This window comes from Lissotriton vulgaris, chromosome 6, assembly GCF_964263255.1.
Source record: "Lissotriton vulgaris chromosome 6, aLisVul1.2, whole genome shotgun sequence".
NCBI classification, from domain to species: domain Eukaryota; kingdom Metazoa; phylum Chordata; class Amphibia; order Caudata; family Salamandridae; genus Lissotriton; species Lissotriton vulgaris.
In genome coordinates this window covers 501,771,554-501,789,123 of record NC_141694.1, presented here as the reverse complement: position 1 = coordinate 501,789,123, position 17,570 = coordinate 501,771,554, and the positions used below count along the sequence as shown (strand labels likewise).

Genomic DNA, 17,570 nt, shown 5'->3' with positions numbered 1-17,570 from the left:
AGCTGGAGTATCCTCGGGTGGAACCTCTTCTCCCCCCTGGGGTTCTAATTTCTTTTCTCTTTTGAACATTTCTCGCAACACTTTAAAACATTTCATGATGAAAACCAACTTTTCGCAGCACTCCTCTACTTCCTGTTGACAATCCATCAATCCCAGCGCGGCTTTACACCAACCGCCCTATCACAGCGCAGCACCTTCTGATGTCACTCGCCTTCGCAGCAGTTCCCCTCCTTTACAACTCAGCTCTCACTCACGTATACGTCCCATTCACACACTGAAATGATCACTTACGACCAAGCAATCACTTCGCTGACTGTACGTCCACAGTCTGACTGTACGTCCACTGTCTGACTGTACGTCCACTGTCACGTAATTGTCACCGAACTGGCAACTGTCTGTCCACAAAACGACCGGACAATCACCTCAACTGATAGGTTACAACCACTCAGCAAAACATGACCAGCGTCAGTTACTCGCCCACTAACACACTCGATCCCCCTATCTTGGTCCAGCGGGCTATCAATTGTATCTCCCGATTCCCTTAACAATAGTTGACAATTACTCTGGGTGTACCGTACACCCGACCCACTTAAGCTACTCCTTGAGCCTAAGATTTTCCCGGGCTGCCCGCGCTCACAGCCTGATCCAGTTTCAGGCATTCCAACTCCGCAAGACATCACAACACAACACAAACATCGCAATCTAACAACAGAAAACCTTATTCATACTCGCTCTCCCACGAACTGCTGCTTTTGCTGCACCGTCACTCTCCATCGATCTCCATTAAACGCCGTCTTCCACAGACAATCCACTGGGCAATCATTACCTAATTTCTATGGGCTTTAGAAACTCTTATCCTAATTGAAGGAGCTGGGATTCTCATCTAGATTTTTTTCCTAATCAATTCTTCAGAATCCCTGGACAGGTCGACTGGACCTTTTTGTCTGCTAAGAAGTGAAGAGGGGAGGTTTCCAAATTCATAGCTAAAACAGCTTTGTAAATCAGCAATCAAATCCAATTTAAAGAGCCACTGACTACGGACTAAAGTTTAGGAATTTATTAAAAAGCCAAAACACCTCAGCAAGAGGTTCAAGAAATAAACTGGCACTAATACAAACATAATCCTCCGAAGGAGTCTCAGACGACTCAGAATAAAAAGCAAAGTCAGTTCAAGAATCATTAGGCATCCAATAACAGTCCCTACTTGAAGTCTGGACTGCATTTACAGAAGGAAAAAGAAAATTGTTAGTCTGTCCCTACACTAACTCTAAGGTGACATCCCTACTTAACAATTCCCTTCAGGTAAGAGTAAAGGTGTCAGCAGTAAAGACTTCCAAAGAAGTACATTCACTTTTCTTAGGTAAGCAGCCTAAACTACTGAGCTTGTTTTAAGATGCTCCTTCCTACACCCCACTCTCCCCTAAGTTCCCTCAAATGCTATATAGGATGCCTACATCCTGCTCTGGCAACCGCCTAACAAAATCTGCTCTCCACCCTCCGGTACTGTCCCTAATACAAAAATCCCAAAATCATAGGTACGCCCCAAGGCACACCCCGGTCAGGTATCGGTTCTTGGATTTTTCCAGCATGGCATTCTTCCATCCAGCTAAATGTGTAAAAAGGGACCCCTGTGACTTGTAGAAGTTCCTAGCACAGGGCAACAATATTTCAAATATAACAAATTCCTAGGCAACTAAAACCCTGCAGGATGGCAGGTACAACAAGACAAAAGATAATAACAGAAGCTACAGTGTACTAAACTAATAACAACAAAATATATAAGTAAATATTATTCATGTATTATTGTTTAAAAATATATATAAAAGAAACAAGTAAAAAACAATCTTGTTGTCAAATATTTAAATGATCACAATACATGCCAGATAATGTGGGGCATGAAATGATAAAAACAATATATAAGGATCAAATATACATTCGATGATAAAATACAATACAAAAAATTGAAACAACAAAGTGGGTAAGATGTTGATCTCTACGCGTATTTCGGCGTGACCTTACAACACTTTTTAAATTTATCCAGAACAGAAATTGGGATCCGATCTTCCTCCATTTCATGTTGCTACATACCATTGGCTTCACAATTTTGGGGATTACATTTGCTAATTATAAAGTTTGCTTGCCCACACGGCTTAGCTACAATCTCAGTCACCTTTTCCTCCTCTAAGATGTGCACTCAAATATATATATTTCTTTTTATCCTCCCCTCTTTCTGCATAGTTTCTTGTTGCCTTTGAGATACGTCTCCCTTGCGCAACTCAGCGCTGTCAATGTTAATCAATTGTAGGTAAGACAAAATAGCTTTTTAAGGTACCATATAGCATGTCCACTATTAGTAAGTGCACAATTAGGGTTCTTTTATAATATTCTGTCACAATCTCTTTATGCACAACTCTGGTTGGTTTGGTCTTTGTTTTATACTATTTACAGCTATTTTCACCAGGGTGTGGTCAAAATTTTGTTCGTTTCGTCACACTGTATCCTTTTTCTTAGCACCAGCCAGCCTTCAGTAATCTGCATCATGCACCATAATTTGTCATGTAACAGTCTCAGTGTACTACAGTATGTGATATGTTATGTTTAGCCATTTTTTTATTATGTTTTCTTATTAGAATCTTCAAGTGGTTCTCCAGAAGAAGGTGTGTCATACGCCGAAACGCGCGTAGAGATCAACATTTTACCCACTTTGTTGTTTCAATTTTTTGTATTGTATTTTATCATCGAATGTATATTTGATCCTTATATATTGTTTTTATCATTTTATGCCCCACATTATCTGGCATGTATTGTGATCATTTAAATGTTTGACAACAAGATTGTTTTTTACTTGTTTCTTTTATATATATTTTTAAACAATAATAAATGAATAATATTTTCTTATATATTTTGTTGTTATTAGTTTAGTACAATGTAGCTTCTGTTATTATCTTTTGTGTTGTTGTACCTGCCATCCTGTAGTGTTTTAGTTGCCTAGGAATTTGTTATATTTGAAATATTCTTCCATCCAGCGTCCGTTGAGGTGTCCTTGGATCCCAGGCACCTTCTCTGCAAAATGTTGCAGATGGACATTCCTCTGGCAGTTACTCGTCCGCACTCCTACCGGCCTAACTTCTAAACAATGGATCATTGTACCTAATGAGGTCTGTGGCCTTGCACCTGCAACTGAAATACGTGAGAAGCAATCTTGTGCACATTCAAAGTTACAATTCAATATTCTCTGAGAACAGCACCCTTCTCATCAAGAAATCATTTCACAAGGATAACCAAAGCTAACTAATGAAATCACATTCAGGCTTCTACTGGCTTCCCTAATTCCCAGGCCTTTACACGTTTAAATGCATTTCTAAATGATTCTACATTATAAGCAATGCTCTGTCTCATTGCAAAAGTAACATTCATTTCAGTTCTAAAAATAAGCTCCTTTCCATGTTAAAGCATCGCGTTTTGTCTCCTACACGTGCAACTCTTAATATGGCACGTTTACCAATCCTACAATACACAAGTTTAATAGTATTTCTACGTTATACAAAGCATCACACTCCTATAATGCTCTACATTAATCTGCAACGTTAAGAATATACCTTTACACATTGCACTAATTCCCAATCTACTGTTATATTTCTAAAACCCATATTATTATTTCCTCTGAATATGCGGGTGCTGACTACCCATGATTATAATGCACCCCTACAATTCTTAAAGTAACATGTCGCTCTCTCAATATTATTCCTCCTCAGGATATGTGTACATATTGTTTAGTCTCAAAATTGTCTGTAATTAAAACAATTGTGTGGTCCTGGAATACATATTATTTTTTCATCTCAATGTTTTTGTTATACTGTTCTTCATTTAACGATTTATGACTTTCCAAATTTATAAATGAAAAAAAGCACTGGCTGACCCTGGAGAAAACTTTTTATGAGCTTTATTTACTGGCAATTAATCATTTTTACCCAACATGTTTTTTATATCTTATGTTGGCAAAGTCCTTTCAATTAAAAAAAAGATGTATATTATACTTATTTAAAGGGGCTTTCAGTCTGCTTTCTGTATCCATTGGTCTGTTGCTGTGTCATGCACGTTTTCTTTCCACCCGCTACAGCATACTGCACGGAGCAGGGGGTCAGCCCATTTCAGTCACTGGATAACTTCACTTTGAGCGACTGCATTTTGCTCTTTCACAAGGAGCACATCCACACACAAGCTAGTTCCCTTCTGTGGCAGTGTTTTTGTTTTTAAAGTATTACCTTGATGTTCCCTTTGTGTTTGGAGTCTTATGTGACAGCAGGACACAACTTCGCAATTCATCAGCTCCTCTCTCCTGCAAATGCTTTTTAAAATTCTTTTTGGAGTGTCCTTTATGTGACTGTTGGTATTTCACCACATAAAAGTTTATGTTCACTTGAAACTGTTTTGCATTAACTTATCGAAAACTTCAACATTATATATGTGAAGACAATTCTTCAGAATATGTTTATCCTGGAATCAATTTCACCTGGAGTTCTTTAGTATATTATGCCCAGTAAGAAAACGAGCCTTTATCATTTCTTTTTCTTTTTTCTTTGTTTCCTTCTTTCTTGCTTTCTTTTTTTCATTTTTCTTTCCTTCGTTCTATCCTTATTCATTCCAATTTTCCTTTACCTTTCATTCCTTCTTTCCTAAATTCTTTTCTTCTTTCTTGATTTCCTTCTTTCATTTCTTCTTACCTTCTTTCTTTTGACTTTCACTCCTTTCTTCTTTCTTACTTGTATTCCTCCTTTCTCACTTTAACTTCTTAGTTCCTTATCCCCTTCCATCTCTCCTCCCTTTTTTCTTCCTTATCTTCTCTCTTGTTCTATTTTCTATTCTTTTTATTTTTTTACTTTGCCTCTTTCTCACTTTCTTTTTCTTTCCCTTTCTATGTTTTCTCCTTCTTTCCTTCTTTCTTTGTATCCTTTATTCTATATTTTTTTCTTCCTTCTTTTGGTCTATCTATCCTTCTTTCCTTCTTTCTTGCCTTTTTTATTTCCTTCTTTCTTGTCTTTCTTTCCTTCTTTCTTGTCTTTCTTACTTTATTTCTTGCATTCCTTCTTTTTTCCTTCTTACCTTCTTTCTCCCTTTCCTTCTTTCTTTCCTTCTTTTTTTCTTATCTACTTCCTTCCTTCGTTCCTTCCTTCCTTCCTTTCTTTTTCTTTCTTTCCTTCTTTATTTCTCAAAAGCATGAGGCTGGCAGCCAATGACACAAAAATGCAATTGCTTAGGTCTGTGTTAGCCAAGACCTTTTGATTTTACTAAAGGTAGGTCCATAGTTACATATAGGGGTTTTCAGCCACACTTCATCCATTTTTTTTCTGTGGATGTGTCATTCACATTTTTCTCCTACCCACTTGAGCATGCATCAAAGGGCAACATGTCACCCAACTTAAGCCATTGGCTGACTTCACTATGAGTTACAGTATGCTGCCCTTTCACATTCACACACAAAGTAGTACTCGCCAGGAATTGCTTTTGTAATGTATGTTTTTTTGAGACCCAAAAACATGTTTGTCTTAAGTCATTATTTTTTTAGGTTGACAAACTCCCAGCAGCTTCCCAAACAACGTTTGACAAAACAAGGCATGACAAAAAGTACAAGAATGGCTGACGATCCCAGACCTATTGGATATGCCATTGTTTGTTGGTTATTGTTCTTCCATGGCTATCTTGGAAATTGTAGTACATGCTGCTGCAGGGTATAGTGAGAAGATAGCAAAACATAAGATTCAGCTCTGTGTATTCAGGACGTTTTGCAACATTGGTTAAGAAATGATACATTGTTAATCAGTGTGCAACAAGACACTTGAACAATTCAGATTGAAGGAACTTCTTTTCTAAAAATGTAAGTGATGAGCAAGTGTCTACATGAGTACACAATAAATGTAGCAATATGATGGGTACTGTCTTAATACATTTTGATATTACTATGATGTAAAATGTTCATTCTGTGTGATTTGTCCCTTTTTGTAGCCGTGAAACAGATGCATCTATGGTAGTGACTGTTCCTGATACGATCACAACTTGGGTAGCAAGCGCTTTTGTAATATCAGAAAATTTAGGACTCGGAATAGCAGAAGCTCCTGCAAAGGTAACTGTTTATCGACATACTGTTATGTGTATTGTTTAAAGTTCATCTTAAATTCCTGAAGCACCCAGTAACATTATGCTCTTTATAAAGAATTATTCTTTGAAAGCATCTAGATGTACATGATATCATAACTATTACATACGTTTGTGCCTCATTGTTTTTTTTTATTTTGACATGCTTTTATATTGCATTTTGTTTGGTGAAAATTATCTATTTAAATCTCTTTTGAGATCTTTTAAACAAAATGTCTCTGTTGTATAACACAGCTGTAATCTCCTAGCTACACACTGATAAAATGTGATTGATAAAATGTACAAAGCAGGGAATATGTGGCAATCATCAGTTGGTAGGCGGTGCACCTGCATCCAGTGCACGCAAAGCTGAGACAAGAAGCAAAGATTCTTCTCTCTCAGTGGCACCACTTGTTTTTTAAATTAGATACTTAAGAATCAACAAATATTTTATTCTCGAAATGGTGTTATTGGGATCCTTAGTTTGTACTTTACCAGTTACCTGGGATGTAAAAACATTTGTCCAATGCCTGTAAAATCTTGTCTGTTTGGTAAAATCGTCACAGGGTAAATGTGTTGAGGATGGAGGTAACGCATGGAGCAGGAACGATGGGGGCGTTCCCTAGTTACAATCTTTGACACGCACAGCACCTATGCTATTAGTGAAGGGGCCAGGCACATACAAATAACTGAAACAAGCAGCAAACAAAGTCATATCAGCACCTTGGCATGCTATCCCTAAGCTCAGACCTGTCTCATTAAGCTTCCTTAGATTTTTATCACATGAACACACTCATGTAAATGTAAATTGATACTTGTATAGCGCACTACTCACCCGCAAGGGTCTCAAGGTGCTTGTACGAATACCGCTGTGGAACCCATCCTGGCTTTCCTTGTGAGGCGTCCACTCCTGGGCACCCCCAAGGTGGAGGCCAGGCATCCTTAGTGTTGTGGGGGCCGTGGTGGAGATTAAGCAAGCTATTGCCCAGAGTTGCAGAGTGGGACTCCATGATTGGAATAGGCACCGATCCGAGAATTATCAGGTCCGTGGAATTTTTGAGCCCAAGACCCGCTGAGGCGGGGAATTGAACCCTGGTCCCGGGCTAGACCTCTGCATCAGGGTCTGCCGCTCTAACCATTGAGCCACACTTCTCCACTATAGACAGACAGAAACCTCCACTCTCGTCTCATTCAGTTTTGTTTGTAGTGGATGAGTTGAGTTACTGCTGAAAGCACACTTCCACATTTCTTCAGACAATTTGTACATAGATCCCAAACGCAAGCCTCTGCTTCAACGTTGCTAGAAGGAGGATTACTTTTATTACATGTTAGAAGACTGAATGAGCTTATTCTGCATTTTTGTTGCTTACTTTCTTTTTAGGTCTCACCTAGACATCACTTGCACTGTCTCCTCGAGGCATGTTGTATATTCTTTGCGGGCTTATGACCCACCCATTGCTTTTCATGTGCTTCTTTGAGTGTCTTTTACAAAGCCTTTCTTCCAAGTGGTCAATCTTTCCTATTTTGCTTTTCGTGAGTTGTTCCGTCCCCATTACCTGTGGCAAATGCTTTCAGAAAATCTTTTTTCTTTGTCTGAGGGCACTTTACATGATTGCTTGTGTTTTTCACTTGCTCCATCATTTTTTGTAAACAGGGCTGCCAACTATGGTGGGTGAGGGATTTCTTCCTAATAAATGAAAACCCAAGGGTATGCTAAGGTACTTTCCTGGACCGTTTTTTCTTACTCTTGTTTATAATTTAGAATATATTGACATCCAAGCATCTAGCAAGGCCACATTTTGTACCCGGGGAAAACTAATATTACAAAGCAAAAATATCAAAGTTATAATGACTATAAACAATAGTTAACTCCAAAATTATAATTTTTGGGAAATAATTTTACAGTTACAAGCCTCCCTTAGCACTGCCTCCTGTTGATGGGATGACAGGTTTACTATATAACAGATAGTTAGACATGTCAAACTCACTTCGCCCAGTTGAGTGTGTCCATTGTTATCCATGACAAGTAAATGGTAAGACCCCTTTTGCCCACCCCATTTTCGGGTCTGGTGGTTGTCTACTTGAACAAACTTGTCACTTATTCTTAATCCCTCTCTTTGTTATGTTATGTTATTTAAATTTGTATGGCGCGCAGCTACCCGAAGGTTTCCCGGCGCCTGTGAACGCTTGAGACAAGAGATACAAGTAGAAGGAAAAGATACTATTGGTTAAACAGCCATGTTTTTACGCGAAAATTGAGGTCGTGATTTTCTAGACGTAAGTTATTAGGTAGGGAGTTCCAGAGGGAGGGAGCCAGATACGCAAAGGACCGGCCTCCCATTCTAGCTCGTTTAATTCTGGGCACCTGAAATTTAAATTGATTAGACGAGCATAGTAGACGTGGAGGGAATTGATGGTGCACTAAGGAGAAAAGATATTTGGGGGCTAAGCCTGAGTTAATTCTTTGCATAATGCAGAGTGCTTTGAATTTGGCTCAGTTGTTAATTCTTAGCCAGGGTAATTCCCGGAGTGAGCCTGATGTGGAGGCCATTCTGGGAAGTTGGCAAAGCAGTCTAGCTGCAGAGTTCTGGACTACTTGCAACTTGTGGAGCACTTCCTTGCAAGCACCCAGATAAAGCACATTGCCATAGTCCAGTCTGGACACTACTAGAGCCTGGATGACAGTCTTTTGCGTGGGGAGAGGGAGCATCCAAAGAATTTTCCTCAGCCATTTGAGAATAGCGAAACAGGTAGAAGCGACTTTGATAACTTGTTGCTTCATCGACAATAAGTTGTCTATGATGAAGCCCAGGTTGTGTGCCGACTGTGACAGGAGGGGAGGATCGCCCATTTGAGATGGCCAATGATGGGGGCCCCAAAGGTGTTTATTTTTCCCAAAAAGGAGGAGTTCAGTTTTCCCACCATTTAGTTTTAATTTATTAGCAAGCATCCAGTCAGCAATCTTGTTTAGTCCCAGCTCAAGTGAGGGTGACTCTGAGATCTCATTGGTGGAGAGTGAGAAGAGGAGCTGGGTGTCATCAGCATAATAATTTGCAGGGTGTAGATCACGTCCAAGGGAAAGAAGGAAATTTCCCCTCTTTTTACACTCAAAATCAGCACTTGGGTGGCCCCACTGTTATCCAAATGGTAATTCCATTTCCATATCACCAGTACCTGCTCCTTTGTACTGTGGAGAAACCAGAAGCACAGAGGGTTAAAACGCATCAATAAAACTGGTAAAAGGGAAAGCGGGGACACCAGCCAATGTCCTAAGTAAAGCCTATTTAACTAACGAGTAATACTTCTTCACTTCTGCATAAGGACTTTCCCTGCCCTTTCTTTCTTTTTCTTTTTTGGATTAAGTCAAGTCAAAAAATTTAAAAACTGTTGAAAGTAATGGTGTACTTTCTTTGCATATAGAAAAGACTCAACTGGCACACAAACCACTGAAGTGGTATTTACATGGACAGTTTGCTAAAATTCCCTGTATTGTCTGAATTTTAAGCTAATCCAAATGTTTCTTTTGTCATGAATTATCACTAATTATACTGCATATAGTTTTTCCATTGCATTGTTTCAGTGTTATACATTTGTAGTGGTCAACTTGTCACTAATGATGTTTTCTTGTAATTGTGTTGACTCTTGTGTATGCTGACAATAATTTAAGCTAGAAATATTTCTGTGAAAGGCTCAAATGAATTTAGTGATTCAATCCAACTTGGATCAAAATAATGATTTTCTTTTACCTATAATCAGATTATTTTTTTCATTTATTTCTGGCTAATTTGGTGATTACTTTTCAGGACACTCTAAAGTGATGAAATCAACTAAAGAGCATATACACCTCAAATCACAGACTGCTTGCCCGAAAGTCCTCTCCCGCGATTAAATTAGATGTGCCGCAAATGTGTGTTTAAAACTGATAAAGGCATCCCTGTTAGAGAAGAAGTGTAAGACATTTCTCTTCTGACAAGGCAAGGGATTAAGGCACCCGACATAAACTGTCGGAGCTGTGGAAATTAAGAAACAAATTAAGCTTTTCAGAAAACGCCACCCTCCTAACCCTCCTGAGAGGGAGCAAAATCATTGTTCCCTTAGGCCTTCAGAACTGCTCCATATTGCTAGTCAACCAAGGACATCAGGGGATAGCAGAGAAAAAAAATCCTGCATGCTAGAGAAAGTGTGGTTTCTCCAAATGGACAGGCTCGCCAAATCAGCAATCTTAACATGCATTCCAATCCAAGCAGCAGTTGCACAACACTCTCCAGCAACCATCATGACAAATGTGCCTAGAGGGAACAATGCAAGAGTGCAGATCTCTGCAGCCTGCCGGGTTTACAGCGGTTGCTTGTTCTCATGGACAACTGCTTAAAATACCCTGTAGTTTAAACAGTGGAGTCTACTATGTTTGACAAAATAAAACCTAAACAAGGAAAAAAAATTGTAATAGACTTACTTCAACCCTATTCAAGACTGATAATGAACCACCTTTCTGTGGCCAAGATTACAGCAAATAACTGCAGGCGTTTGGTATCCATCATCATAAAATAACACCTCATTGGACACAGCCAAATGGAGAGGTTGAATGCCTCATGTGCACCCTGAATGAGAAAATGGGCATTGCAGTGGAGAGGGGTGAAAACATTGAATGGAAACTCAGAATCTCTTGCCAGCATGCAAGAACACTCCCAATGCACCAACAAACACTTCTGCCAGATCCTGGTCAAGAAAGCCCCCAGAGCGACTATCCTAAATGCATCAGGATGGGTTCTATCCCAACTGACCTTAAGCACAGCTTACAGAGGCAAACGTGGAAGTAGAATTCCATGCAAGCTTAGACTGCAATATAAAGGGTCAGAGTGGGTGGTGACTAAAATAAAGATAACAATTACTGTACAGCGAGGTACTGGGACTGTCACACAGAATGTATTCCTAGTTAAAAGAATTACACAAATGGTGAGGGTGAGAGATTTGAAAGAATCGGAGGAGGAGGGAGAGAAATGCATACAGTGAAAAGGTGATGACCGTGCAGATGCCGAGAAGATAACAAAAGCTACTGATGCCCAAGAGGTCAGAATACTAAGGTCTCTGATGTCCCAGGAGAATAAAATGGGAGGCATATCTTTTACCCAAAGCCAGAGGACTATGCATGATGCCTACAGGAATCCAAGGCCTTCCCATCGCATGAGATACTTTGATCCTTCTGTGTTTATCTTTTTATTTGTCTTTCTATCTTTGTTTTAAAAGTGGAAAGAGCTGTAATGTGCACCCAGCGCAGGTTGATGTTATCACATACAATTTTTTTTAATTGTAATTTTTTTTTCTCTAAAGTTTTATATAGCGCAAACCAGATCCTGAGGGATATCAGAGTGCTTTACAAAAGGATGAAAGGTAGAGTACTACTCCAGTAAAGAATACGAAACAGTTGTAGTCACGAAAATCACATACAAGTGATAGACAACAAGAAGAGAGGGAGAATACAGCTCCAGTAAAAATATCATATAAGAATACCAAACCGTTGCAGTCACAATAATCACAGGCAGGTGGTACACAGCAAGTAATGAAATAAGCAGGTCAATAACAGGCTGTTACAGGGGGCAAGCCTTACATCTGAGAGGGCCAACTAGCCCAACAGGTATCTCCAGTATGCGCCAGGAAGTTGCGTTGCAGACAGGTGTTCAGAGGCTACGCCCCTTTTTAAATCTCTCTGCAACACAGCTCTGTGGCGCTTACTGAAGGTACCTAGTGGGCTAGTTTGAGCCTAGGGACCCTTAGGATTCAAGGGGACTTAATCTCTCAACTTAGAATGGCCACAGGGCGTATTTACACAGTGGCGAAGGGAGCTGACGGGGCCTGAGGTGACATGTGCAAACACGCCCTGTGGCGCGTTTTAAGTTGGAGAAATAATTTCCCTTCAATCCTGAGGGTCCCTGGGGGCCAACTAGCCCACCAGATACTTCCAGTAGGCGCCACTGCGCTGCGTTGCAGAGAGGTGGTGCAGGCTGTGCCCCTTTTTACACCTCTCTGCAATGGTGCTTACTGGAGGTACCTAGTGGGCTAATTTGCCCCTAGGGACCCTCAGGATTCAAGGGGACTTATTCACCCAACTTAAAGCGGCCACAAGGCGTGTTTACACAGTGGGGAAGGGAGGGGACAGGACCTGAGGTGACGTGTGCAAACACGCCCTATGGGGCATTTTAAGTTGGGGAAATAACTCCACTTCAATCCTGAGGGACCCTGGGTCAAACTAGTCTCACCAGGTGCTTCCAGTAAGCGCCACTGCGCTGCGTTGCAGAGAGGTGGTCTAGGCCATACCCCTTTTCACACCTCTCTGCAACGCAGCTCTTTGGCGCTTACTGGAGGTACCTAGTGGGCTAGTTGCACCCCCGGGACCCTCAGGATTCAAGGGGACTTCATCCCCCAACTTAAAACACCCACAGGGCACACATTTCACCTAAGGCTCTCCCCCTTCATCCATCAGTGTGCAAACGCACCCCGTAGCGCATTTTAAGAGGTAGTTTCAATCCCCCTGCCCTATTATGTACTATGGGCTTACAGAGGAAGTCATGCTAATCACAGGGGTACACCAACACATAGTGTTCACTTGTGTATGTAGGTGTTTTCACTGTATTCGAAGTGTCTTTTAGCATACCACTGGCTCTAGGCCTGGTTAGTCAGAGTCAGTTAACACCAGTGCACGTTTGATAAAGTTGTGGGCACAGGATGGTTTTGTTACAAGGCCTCTTTCTGCTCCTCTGTTGGTTCTTTGTGCACATGTCTTGATTCTTCCTGCACTTTTCTTCGTCTTTGAGGACTTCTGTTGCTTCTTTCTGCTTTTCTTTTTTTTCTTTATGTGCGTTTTTTCTTCTTTCTTCACATGTCCTACCTCTGTAGGCATAGTTAGAAACTAGGTTTGAGTTATGTTAAAGTTAGAAGTTAGCATTTAAACAACCTGTGAAATTCGCTGAAGAAAAAAACATAGATTTCAGGCAGGTTATAGTTGGGAATTAGCATTTAAAAAGCCTTAGAAATTCACTGAAAAAAAACATAGGTTTCAGGGGCGTTATAGTAAGCTGGACATTTCACTTGTGCAAAACCATTGAAATTCCCCCGTTATAGTTAGTTCAGCTAACTATAACTTGCGCGCCCGCAATGCACTGCTGATGACGTCACATAGTACAAAAGTGGGCTGGGCTTGCGTATGGCAGGCCAGCGTAGGGGTGGGAATAATTGTTCCGGGGTACTGGGCGTTGTTCAGTTCCTGCCTGGCCAGGAAGTGTACTTATATGTGTATCCCTGTTGTAGTTTCGACGTTGCAGAATGCGCATTTTAAATTAATGTAGCATGTACCTGGAGGGTGGTAACTATCGCTAATGAGATGCTGTTCACGTCGTTGTCAAGCTTGTGGATATGCGCAGACACGCATGTAATTGGTGTGCGGTATTATTGAAAGTGTTGCTATCGCGAAGCGCCCACATGTGAATGTGCTCGAATGGAGGGAGGATCAGCAGTGAGGCTACGTCATACATAGTGATAAAGTTCATTACAGTCAAGCAATGCATGTCAAACGTGAATCTGAAAGTCTCACATATAACACACTACTAGTGGTAAAGCCTGACAACAGAGCATACAGCAACACAAATGTACACATTACTCTTTACTGTTTGTCACATGTGATCTAGGATGTGCACTCTGCCTGTGTCTGATGATACTCCTTCGAGCCTCCAATACCCAGGCCGAAAGGCAGTACAATTATGTGTAAACACACACACCAGGCGCATTATGTAACACATTTATTTTTTGATGTAATGTTTCAGATGCATGGCCATCACACATGGAAGGCTAATGTACAGACCATGAATATTGATCAAGATAATCGTTGCATGCTGTGTGTAGTAGGAGATATTTGTACACAGCAAAAAACTTTTAAATAAAAGCTCTCCAAGCAGAAGGGGTGTGTCTCATCAAAAGCTGTACAGAGAATTACTAAAATGGATGGGGTCCTCCAACTGTTAAAATGGAAAATGTTTTGAACCAATCAAATGATTTTTTTTAAGGTCACATGGTAATCGTGCGTCGAGGGCGCAAGGAGGACGTACGCGACATGATTTTGTGAAAATATATTTATCATAATATCAGTTTATAACAGTTAGAAATATATAAATGTTTTTGATTATCACTTGCTGTCATATACAGTTTAAAGTTATTTAGATATAGTTTTGAGACAAAAAAAATGGGGAATGGCGTACCCGGCGCGACACCATACGTCTATGACGTAACACAGGGCCTGGCCGGGTGTACTCGTCGCATATGCAATGCGCAGCGGGCGTGACCTCATACCTACATGACGTAACACGTGGCTTGGTACTGCGTACCTGTCGGATACCAAAGTAGCAGCTGGCGCAACCTCATACGTAGATGACGTTACGAGGGACGCGGTGCCACGAGCCTGTCGGTTACAAAATGCACATCATTTACGAGTTTAGCAAAATGGCAGATAGGATTTGCTGGTGATGGAGCTTGGTATACTAAGGACAGCACACACAGGAATTCTCAGTTAGAAGCAACCTTTTACTTGCACAGACGCGTTTCGGAAGCCACGCTTCCTTCCTCAATATTTGTTACACCGCAATGCGCGTCAAAGCGCCATTTTATTTCAAAATCACACACAACTCTAGATGATGAGCATAGAGAGAGGACTGACGCGTGAGCGCCATGTTGCTAATGCATGTCATTCTACAGTGGCATAGCTATCCATAAACATTCTCCACATTGTTTACATTGTTGTTAAAAATGTTCAATTTAAGAGTAAACCTCGCAAGTTATAAACGAAAGGAAATTACTCTGAAATATAGCCGTGGATCGGCAAAGAACCTCTCTCACCTATATGGTAGGTCATGGAATGTTTAAAAATAAAAATCCTGACGTTACCATCCAACCAGTGACGAAAACAACTGAAGCTCCCAGTCCATTAGCCACGCAATTTGGAAAGTTGGAAAAATTATACGAGCGTGAGCTTCGTAAGTGGTGAGAAGGCACATCACTTCAAGGATACATAGAAGTTAAAAGAGTGCCAAGAGGTCTGCGGATATTCACAATCCCCGCTTATGAGCACCCGGACCCACTGCTTCTTGAAACCTGGGCAGCACACATTGCCAAATCCTGCGAAGGGATGCTAGAAATCCTAGTACAATTCGCTTGGAGCGACAGAGAGAAGGTCCTCAAAGAAATTGAGACTATGGAAACAGAGCTAGCATCCAATGATGACAAAGCACAGCAGGACCAGTTAAGAGCCCAGATGAAGAAACGACTGGAAAAGTATGAGTTGAAGATACGCACTCGGAAACAAGAGAAATTTGATAGAGACGAAAGGGACTATGCCATGGGCCGAGTCCTCACGTTCTCTAAGAAGTACGATCAGACACGGAAGGATCTGTTAAACAGGAACAAAGCTGCCGGTGCGGCCGCACCGATGAATGTGGATACATCGGAGTCTGAGGTCACAGAGGGTGAACAATCCGAAGACGAAACCAGAACCCTGCAACATACCGAAGACACCCCTTTTCAACAGGAGGTTCAAGTGATCCGAATGAACTGGTTGAGGGGAGGGAAAACAAACCCCCTGAAGACGGAGAAAAACCAGAAGGGGTGGTCGGAAGAGGAAGGGGAAGAGGGAGAGCGGCAAATGCGGAGGCTCCAGCACGCCAGACAAGAGCCAAAAGGGGATCGAGATGGTAGGACCTGAAGACAAGACAGACCATCTTACGATCATTAACCTCTCCGCAAGAACGCTTTCACCCGCAGAAGAGTCAGTTCTCAAATTGGGATTAACATTCTGCCCTGACAGTAACCTCGAATACACCCAGACCAGAATTGATTTGTTTGAATTCATTAGAAGACTTCGCCTGCACAAATTTTTCAAAACTAAACCAACCACAGATGAGGCGAAATTAATTCGATCACGCTTCAAAGACACCGATCTTTTGAAAGTAAATGACCTGACCTCTTTGGAACTGCTTGAAGAATTACGATTGGAGAATACAGCAGGGACAACACCACCATCAATAGACAGCCTAACTCAGAGATTAAGGGTTGTGGACATTGAACAGTAGGCTCCTAATAGTGGTCTTAAACTCAAATCGAAATTTGTACCTCCAACACAAACAGATATGATAGACACTTTCTCAGAGTTAGTGATCAGTGATCTAAGAAAAATGCGCATGCATAAGAAACCATCTGGACGTAGAAATAATCTAACTGAAACACAGCGGACAGCATTAAAAACATTGGCCGAGGATACTTCGATAGTCTGTAAACCTTCAGACAAAGGCGCCAATGTGGTCATCCTGTCACGCGAGGATTACGTCCTAGAAGCCATGCGACAACTGCAGGACGAGTCTTGTTATGAATTGACTACAAAACAAAGATATCAGTCCAGTATTGAAGTACTGCATGGATTGCTCAAAAAATGGCATGACAAACAGATGCTTGAGACCGAAGAATATCTCTTTTTGAAAACAACACATCCAATTACCCCCACGTTTTATTACTTGCCCAAAGTACATAAGAGGATGGACAAACCACCAGGGCGCCCTATTATTTCATCTATGGGTAGCCTAACCGAAAATCTATCGAAATTTCTGGATCACTTTTTGTTTGAAATAGTTTTGGGTTTAAAGTCATATATTCGAGACACTGCCGATTTTATTGAAAAAATCGAATCAGTCGACTGGCATCCAGGGTATTGCCTGTTGACACTTGACATTACCAGCCTCTATACGAGCATTGAGCATGCACAAGGGATGAATGTCAGGACCTGCTCCACAGGAACCGATTGATGAACAAAGGGGTCCACCTCCTGACGTTACCAACCCCCTGAATGTTATACACAGGGGGTTCGAACCATCAGGCGAGGGATAAATAATGAAAAAGAGACCGGGGACGGGAAGGGGTCAGCAGGGACAAGGGATCTGAAATGACAGAAGCAAAAGCTTTATAACACCTGCCAATAATATGACTAACCACAATACAACTCAACAGACCGCTGAATACCTTAAGTGGCTGTACACAGTCCGCCAATATGTCTAACGGTTTAACAGTTCTGTTTCCTGTAATGAAAGACACTTGTTAACACTTATATCTTACACAGGAACATGCTCTTGGAAATACACGCCCTGTGAAATTACACACCATTTCATGTGGAAATGAACTTCAGATTATTGATCCCTCCCTGGTGTTTTGAACATGTTCCTCTAAATAATTCTTTGAGATTATCACAGTTCATAGTCTGAATACTTTAAAAACGATTTTGCAGTAATACCACACTTCATCGATTCATATAGCAATGTTTTATCCCCTAGTAAAACGTTAGGCTATTCCTTTTGATTCCACAATGTTTTCTCCGTGGGTGCACTTAAGCAATAGACAAAGTCTTTATC

The 17,570-nt window shown here is 41.0% G+C and overlaps 1 protein-coding gene across 1 annotated transcript in view; it reads left to right on the top strand.

Moving 5' to 3' along the window:
- Positions 1-17,570, top strand: part of LOC147707493 (CD109 antigen-like) — an 899,009-nt gene that overhangs the window by 570,148 nt on the left and 311,291 nt on the right. Inside the window, exon 19 of the mRNA XM_086926509.1 lies at positions 6,004-6,121. Within this exon, the coding sequence (XP_086782635.1) occupies positions 6,004-6,121 (118 nt within the window). The remainder of the gene's footprint in view (positions 1-6,003; positions 6,122-17,570) is intronic.